This window comes from Ursus maritimus, unplaced genomic scaffold (genome assembly GCF_017311325.1).
Source record: "Ursus maritimus isolate PB19 unplaced genomic scaffold, ASM1731132v1 scaffold_2, whole genome shotgun sequence".
NCBI lineage: Eukaryota > Metazoa > Chordata > Mammalia > Carnivora > Ursidae > Ursus > Ursus maritimus.
Genome location: NW_024424452.1, coordinates 35,920,810 through 35,929,081, shown reverse-complemented (window position 1 = coordinate 35,929,081; position 8,272 = coordinate 35,920,810). Strand labels below are relative to the sequence as shown.

Sequence of the window (8,272 nt, the reverse complement as noted above, 5' to 3'; positions counted from 1 at the left end):
TTCAGGGTCCGCAGCAGGTCCTGCAGGGCACCAGGCGAGATGCTCCGGGGCGGCTGCACGCCGGACATCCGCGGCCCGGCCACGGCCGGCTGGGCCTGCATGGACAGCACGGGCCGGGGCATGCCCGGCATCGGCTGCTGCTGGGGGAGAGGCGCCTGCTGCCACTGCCCGGGTGGCAGGTTGGGCATGACGGGCCCGCTGACCTGGTTGGGACGGGGCACGTTCAGGCCCACGGGGGCCATCTGGCTCACCGGGGTCACCATGCCCGTGCGCCCCGGGGGCATGCCATTGTTGATGTTCACGCGGTACAGGTGCTGCTGCTGCTGGGCCTCCCGCTCGATCTGCCGGGCCGCTTCCACCGCTGCCGGCGGGGGCTGGGCGGGGGGCGGCGGGGCCGGCACCTGGTTGGTGGGCTTCCCGGTGGACACCGTGGTGGGGGGCTGAGTCCGGGCCACATTGGGGAAGCCAGCTGGTGACATGCTCACGGGCGAGGGCTGGGGCTGGGCCGGGGGCTGCGGCGTCTGGGGCGTGCTAGGCTGCTGCGTGGGGGTCCCGGGCGGAGCTGAGGTAGGGGAAGGCAGGCTCTGCTGAGGCACATTGCGGGTGTTCATGGTGGCCATCCGCCGGCGCATGAGCTGGGCTTGCTGCAGGCGGTGCTGGATCTGCTGCTGGCGGAGCTTGTGTTTGATGTTGAGGCAGAAGGGCACCGGGCATTTGTTTTCTTGGCAGTGTTTGGCATGGTAGCAGCAGAGGGCGATGAGCTGCTTGCACACTGGGCAGCCCCCATTGGTCTTGCGCTTGCAGCCCTTGGTGTGCTGCACCACCCGCTTCATCTTCTGGCAGGACGGCAGCGAGCAGTTGGCGTTGCGGCACTGGCAGGCGTGCACCAGGGACTGGATGCAGCGCTGGATGCTCAGGCGCCGCGACTCCTGGGGGCTCTTGGACTGCGGCTCGCCCTGGCTGCTGCCCTCGTCGTCCAGGCCCAGCCCCCACTTCACCATCTTGTGGGCGTGGCTCTTCGTGTTGTAGCAGTTGATGCAAAGGTCGTAGTCCTGCGGACAAGCACAGGGCATGCGCCGCTGTTAGCACGAGGCCCCGTGTGACCAGACGCCCCGGCAGCGGCTGCCCGACACTACACGTGTGCACCCCGGGAGCCTCACCCCACCCCACCCCTCCCTGCCCTACGGTCTCACAGGCTCTTGAGCGTGTTGGCTGACATCTGGTCCCATTTCCTTCCTTCCTCTGCCCCTGGGGAAGGGCACCCAGACCCACCGTGCCCAGCTCCCATACCTGGCCCGGGAAGCCTAATGGCTCCTCCCAAGCTCTGCCGAGTGCCACCCACCTGGGCTTCTAGAAACTGGCCCCCACTCTCTGGGGCTGCTGCCGGGTGCCCTGGTGTGTCCCCTGGGCTCTACAGGTGGCCCAGAGGCCCCGGGGGACTCAGAGGCCTTCACCAGAAGACAGGCCCCGGGCTCAAACCCCAGCGACAAAATGCGCGCTCATGGGTTTCTTAAAAGTTGCTTGTATCTGCAGATAGAGACTACCAAGTGCCAGGTCTGGAGGAGAAAACCCTATGACTGGGACCTACTCTTTTTCCAAAAGGACATGAGGATCCCAACAGTGGGAAGTGATAGAGGACAAAAGGCAGCTGGAAAAAATGGGAAATGAAGACAAAGGCATTATAGAGGCTCCATCTGCCCCCCTGCCCAAGATCACAGAGCTGCTACTACGGGCATGTGACTCTGGGGACCGTTCCGAACACTAACGCGGGCAAGGTGAGGACTGGGTGGGGGGATGGAGTCTGTGACTATCTGCAGGGGAGATGGAGGGTCCACAACAGCCTGCTTCACCCCCTGTGAGGGGGGACCCATCTGGGCAAGGGACAGCCCACACCCCTTCACACAGGGGCCAAGACCTCCGCAGAGGGAGCCAGTGTGTGCAACCACGGGGTCCAGCAGGACAGAGCATTCTCGGCTGCTCAGCAAGGCTAGAACTGGATGCACAAATAGGGAAACCAGTCAGAATCCTGGCGGGGCCAAAGCACAGCCAGCGCCTCCTTCCTGCTCCTACCCTGGACCAGAAGGCCCGCAGATGTTCCTGACACACGGCTAGTGTTAGTGAAAAACAAGGAATAAAATAGAAGTGCTCTCTGATCATGTCTTCCTGAAAAAGTCAGCACAAACACTGCCTCCCCCTCAGAAGCCTGCCCACTCCATCTCCCTGGAAGACCAGCCCCTCCTGCTGGGGGCCAAGTGTAGCCCAGACACATGACGATGGCCCTCTGCTATGCTCAGCTGGGTCGGGACCATACATGCTCCGTGAAGGGAGAAAGGCTCCTTCCTTCCTTCCTGCCCTGAACGTCTGCTGTTGAGTCTGGAGCTGGCACAGAGCACGGATTCTCTTCTTTGTGAACTCGGAAACACCAACCTCATGACCAGTAACTCCTGGAGAGGACCAGGAGCTAGATGAGCCTTTTTCATTTGGTCATTTGGTCCCCCTGGAGAATGCCAACTATCTCACGGTTCAATCTGAAATGCTGATGCACCGATGGCAGGAGGGCTGGGGACTGACCGGGGACCTGAATGATGGCGCAGACGCTCCCCGCAGGGAGGGAGGGAGGGAGGTGCGGGCCTACCTCGCACACGGTGCAGTGCCAGCGCGTCTCCACGTGGTGCTTGCACTCGTTGCAGGTGTAGACGAAGCGGTCCTGGCCCTGGGTGTGCAGCTCCACCAGCATGCACAGTGTGGACCACTTGGACCGGCGCAAGGAGGAGAACTCCCAGTGCTTATCTCTGGCGAGGGTGAGGAAGGCGTCACGCCCGTCCATGAGGTCACAGCTGAGCAGGGGGTCAGGGTCAACGATGGGGGGCAGTGTGTTGATGACAGGCCCAGCATGCAGGTGGATCACAAAGAAGACCTGCCGGGGAAGATGGCGTTAGCCCCCATGGAGCTGCAGCAGCTCTGCCGTCTAGGGGCCAGTCCTCTCCATGCGGCCCGTGGGCCCTGGATGGAGTGCCAGCAGCACCTTCCCCTCCTCTGGGCCGGGGTTGTGGCTTCTCAGCAGCCTCTTCTCCTTTATCCCACAGACCAGGAAGGGCCCCGGCCCGCAGCCCCGAGAGCCCGCCAACCCCCCCCCCCACGTGTCTCTACCTCTTTGTGCTTCTCCATGGTGGCATAGAGCTTCTGGGACAAGTCGTTGGACACGTTGGGCATGCTGGGCTTCTTCTTGTTGGCTCGACTGATGCTGCTTTTATTCTTGTTGGTTTTCTTGTTGTTTTTCTTCTTGGCATTCTTGCTGTCACCCTGGCTGCCCTGAAACAACATGTGAAACTGTTGCACAAGCCCGGCCCCCCGCTCTGTACCTGATACTGGGCTGGGGTACCGAGCTCCCAGCCGTGGGGGCTCTGGAAGGCCTGGCGGAGACAGAGCGAGGAGGACAGGAGCAGGGCCAGGGGTGCAGTGGTGACACTGGAGCCACGCTGGCCACATGGCAGGTCACCTCTCGGGGGAGAATACACCCCGGATGGACTCTCACAGCGTAGGGAGTCTAAGCCATCTTTCCTTGTGCCATACTGCTCCCTTCACACCACGTGCCACATGCTCAGTGCACACGGTTCCAACATCCACTGTGCACGAGATGGGGGAAAGGGGCCAAGAGAACGTGCTGTATGGGTGGAAGCAGGGGCTCCAGAAGGGCCCATCCACACCCCAGGCAGGGCTGCCCGAGGGGGAAACAACTCCCTGACCCTGCATCCTCCCCCGAGGCTCACGTGGGCCTAAAACCCCTACCGTGAGCACTCCAGCCGCTCAGTTAAAGTGCTCTTGCTCTGGAAGAGCTCAGGCCCTTCGTCATTTAGGCCTCAGGGTGGAAACATTCACCATGTCTGGTCCAAAGAACTTTGTTCTCGACAAGATGAAAGAGAAGGAGAGACAGAGACACCCTTGGTGCCGAGGGGCGCTGACAGCTCCTGTCCTGGGCCCGGGGCAGAAGAGGGCTCTGGTGAAGAGCCGCGCGTTGGTGCTGCGTGAGTGCAAGATGGCAGCGGGGGAGACCGCGCGGTACAAGGAGCTCCACACATCCGCTCAAGTTTTTGGGAAGCCTTTAAACTGTTCTAAAAATTAAGCTGACTTTAAAACAGTTGTAAAAGAAATAGATTCACTGCACAAAGTTCAGAGAATATAGCCAAATAAGAAAAAAAAGTTTTTTTGGCCGCCCAGAGCAGCAGTGTTCTGGTTTTTCTTCTTGGAGTTGTACGTACACGTGGCTCCTGCGGGTGGTTCTCCTCACGGAGCTGGGGTCACACACGTGACGCTGCAGCCTGTCCCTTCCCCACTTCCCCCAATGGCGAAGCAGCCATCCGGCCCAAGGGCCATCCTCAACTGAAGCCACCACCTGCCACAGGGTCCTGGGGTGTCCGCAGGGTGGGACCTGCCTGCTGCGTCTGTGGACTGGACACAGGAGACCAGGGTCTCTCTCCACAACGGGCAAGTCCCTGACACCGCAGAGGCTGGTACGGCACCACTGCCAGGCCAGAGATAGGCAGGTCCTCCTCGGACAGGACACCCAGCCAGGGCCTGCGTTCTGCCTCAGAGGCCGCTCCACCATCTGGGCACAGACCCTTTCCCCCTTTCCTCTCTGCCTTGACCCCCTGCCCCAGAGCCCCAGATCTGTGTTGTGACTCAGGCCACCTCCCATTCAAGGAAGGTGCAGGCAGTGGCCATCATGGAGAGGGACCTGGGCTCATAGCTCAGCTCTGCACTCTCTCCTGCCAGAACTCCCTGGTTTCCACTCAAATTTGGCCCACCCAAACAGAATCTCCGGTAGCCTCCCAAAGACCCCAGTGGAGCAGATCCTCAAGCCCTAAATCCCTTGACGTTGGGGAGTACGGTTATCTGTGGTCAGATGACAGATTCTGCCTCCAGGGAGGCCCCAGCAAAAGGACCCACGCAGCAGACCCCGATTTCTGAGGTCCGTCTTGCACAGCCCCTCTTGGGTATTAACAGGCGTCTCTGCAGCCAGTTCTTGTAGGACTTCTTTCCCAAATGTGCTTCCCAGCCTCCTCCTTTGGGTAGAGGCAGCAGCACTGACTCAGCTGCTCAGGGCCCAGACCCAGAAGGCAGCCCTGATCCAGGATATCCCTTACACACCACAGTGATCCGCCCCAAGTTGTGGGGCTGCTACTCTCAAAACACATCATACACTCCCCACTCCTTCTACAGCTATGAACCGAACGGAAACCCCCATCTTCTCCTCCTTGGACATCCCGAACACACACACGCTTGCACCCAACTCGAGCCCTCACACCATCTCCTCCTTCTGCCAGCAGCTCCCGCTGGGACGGTGTGGGTTCCTTCTCAGCAGGTCAGCCTCTGCCACCTCCTCAGACAGGCCTCGCTGGTCCGATCTCGGTGCCCCCTTTCCTTATAGCTCCTACGGCTGCCTCAGAACGCACCTGTTTTCCCTACTAGAACACGCACCCCGTGAGGGTAGGGATGGAGTCCCTACAGAAGCAGCTCACCACTGCACTGCGGAGCACAGAGCCCAAGCAAGGTGGGACCTGGTAAGCAGGGTGAGTGCCCGAAGGCAATACCAGACGCAGGGCTGTCTGGTGGGGTGGGCTGGCTCATGACAAAGTGAAAGAAAGAGGCCTGATGACCAAGGGGTCTCCTTCTCAGGGAAGGTCTGTAGTTAGCGGCCTGGCTACTGACCACGAGCACCCAGCTCTGTCTATCTGCTCTGTGCTGCCTGGCAGGAGGCCCTTCTCTCTCGTCTTTCCACACCTCCACACCGCCAGCCCTGCTCAAGATGCCAGAGCCAGCAGCTCCCGTCTGCCTTCGCCCAGGTGACGTGTCTCCAGCCCTGACCTGCGGTAGCTGGTGACAAGGGGAGGGCACGTGTGAAAACAGCACCACCGACAAAGGCCATGGCCTGGGGCCCCGACAACAAGCGTCCACTCCCCTCGGCGTGTGGCTGGGCCTGCTGCGTCTCCTTACCTCTGTGGTCTCGCTGGCCGCAGTGCTCTCCTCCTTCTTCCTCTCCTCTTCTTCTTGCTCCAGCTCCTTAATGCTCTCCTCCAGCACATTAGGCCAGAAGTCACCCTCAAAATAGGGCAGCTCCTTGGCGCTGGTGAGCCTGTCCTCAGTTGCTTGTTTGAAAATGTCCTGGAGAGTGAAGGAAGCACAGCGGAGAAGAGGGAAGTGAGTGGCGCTCCAGGCAGGGCCGCAGGGGCCACACTGCCGGGTGAGGACAGGGCACCGTGCCTGCTCTCAGGCTGCCGACTACAAATCTCGACGGACTGCACGTGAGGTGCTTCTCTGTCTTTCCTCTACGCTCTTCTGCTCCTCATAGGTGAGTCCAGCTCTGACACACACGAGCCGCCACGCCCTGCTCCAGCCCCGGGTACCTTGTAGTCGTGAATGATCCGCTCCGCAAACGCCTTGTCCAGCATCTTCTTGTACCACTCCTGGAGGCGCTTTGGTTTGGGGATTTTCTGATCAGGGGGGTGGCAATGGAAGATATAGTCGTCTCCTTCACTTGGGGGGCAGGCCCAGATGTGTCCTGTTACATACCTGCAGGACACAGACACAATTCAGACCACAGGGCTGACTGAAAGCCTCCCTGCCTCTAAGGAGTAACAGCTGAGGAGCACGCACCAAAGCAAGGACAGAAAAAACTAGAAAAAAGGAAACAAAGAAATTACCACGATGCTTACAGCAAAATCTAACAGGCTTAGAGCAGTCCCAAACCAGTGTGCAGGGAAGGGGTGCGTGGGTGGGCGAGGCCGAACCTCTGCATGCAAGAGCACACCTGGAAACCAGCCCGCAGAGGCTCCCTCTCAGGGTGTGCATGCAGGCAGGGGTCAAGGCTCCAAGAGTCCTGTCAGTACGGGACAGAGCCTGGGAGATGTGGCTCTGAGGCGCGTGGAACAGCTTATGCCCAGGGATGTGCCTCATTTCCTAACTACCACTTCCTGTGCAATGGAGAGGCAGCTGGGTATCTCTCTCTAAGGGGTCAAAGTCAAAATAAATCTGTCACTCTGTTAGAGACATGTCAGTCAAATACCTCTAACTTTCTCAAATTTGGAAAGGGATGAGACGGATCTAGAATGTTGAAACACAGAAAAAAGCAGATACAAAAGACCAGCATCCTGTAGGATACCATTCATATGACACGTCCAAAAAAGGCCAACTTATATACAGAGAAAGTAGGTCAGTGGCCGCTGGGGGCAGGGGTGGAATAGGGATTAACAACAAAGGGGTGTGGGGGTCCCACTACTGGGTGGAGCACAACGCTTGGAAATGGATTTACAGCCGTGGCCACACTGCTTGGTGAAGTCACTAAAAGTCACTGAAGTGTATGTGGACACAGGCAGATTTTAATGATACACAAAATACTCCTTTTAAAGTTTAAAAAAAAAAAGAAAGACTAAAATAGGAAAAAGAGTGAGAAGAGCACAGGAGGCAGGGCAAGCATGTGTGTGGTGCTGGGGAGCCCAGATCTGCATGGCCCAAGGGAGCGTCTGGGAGGAGGGGCTTGGGAGACCTCTGAACTGATCTGAGGACGTTAAAATAAAAACACATACGACTTTAAAAAATACTCTGGTTATTACATAAAACACACACTGAAAATTAAAAATAGGATTTTTATTAGTTCTGAATAATCTGAATTAAACTCACCCCAATTTCTTCACGTATTCTAAATATCCAATAAGGATCTCATGGTAAACAGCTGTCCGGAGGCATCGGGGCCGGAAGAAATGAATACTGTCCAGGTAAGATATGTACACACGCCTGGGGGGGCAGGTAGGAAGAGATGAATTGGTATCTCCTAACCTTGAAACCAAATACCAACATCCAGAAAAAGCTCAAGAAATAAATTCTGTTTTCGTAGCATTTACATTGGCGGCCACAGACAAGATGTAAGAAAACTCGCATCACTAACTGCCACCGTCCAGGAATAAATGGTCCCATCGCCGGACCAAGAGCAGTGGATCGCCCACCACGGAGAGCCACGGGAAGGCCGGGGCATCTCCCAGTTCCCTCTCACCCTCATTCCTGACTGAACATGAAGTAACCCCTGGCCGAGGTACTTTGTTCTTACCATGCGTGGGCCCATGGAGGGATCCCCACCCCTCTCTGTAGGTTTACCTGCCCCAGGTAAGACAGGACAACAGCAAGACCAGGACTAGAACCCATGAGTACTCACTACGCAAAACACGCTTTGAACAGTCATCAAAACCCTTCATTTCTCACTGGCTTAATGGAAAACTCA

General features: G+C 58.0%; 1 protein-coding gene across 1 annotated transcript in view; it reads right to left on the bottom strand.

Moving 5' to 3' along the window:
- LOC103668810 (CREB binding protein) overlaps positions 1 to 8,272 on the bottom strand; it is a 122,111-nt gene that overhangs the window by 2,703 nt on the left and 111,136 nt on the right. The window contains exons 26-30 of the mRNA XM_040635409.1: positions 7,678 to 7,791; positions 6,405 to 6,570; positions 5,995 to 6,162; positions 3,151 to 3,312; positions 2,636 to 2,917 (exon numbers count right to left, since the gene is read on the bottom strand). Of these exons, the coding sequence (XP_040491343.1) occupies positions 2,636 to 2,917; positions 3,151 to 3,312; positions 5,995 to 6,162; positions 6,405 to 6,570; positions 7,678 to 7,791 (892 nt within the window). The remainder of the gene's footprint in view (positions 1 to 2,635; positions 2,918 to 3,150; positions 3,313 to 5,994; positions 6,163 to 6,404; positions 6,571 to 7,677; positions 7,792 to 8,272) is intronic.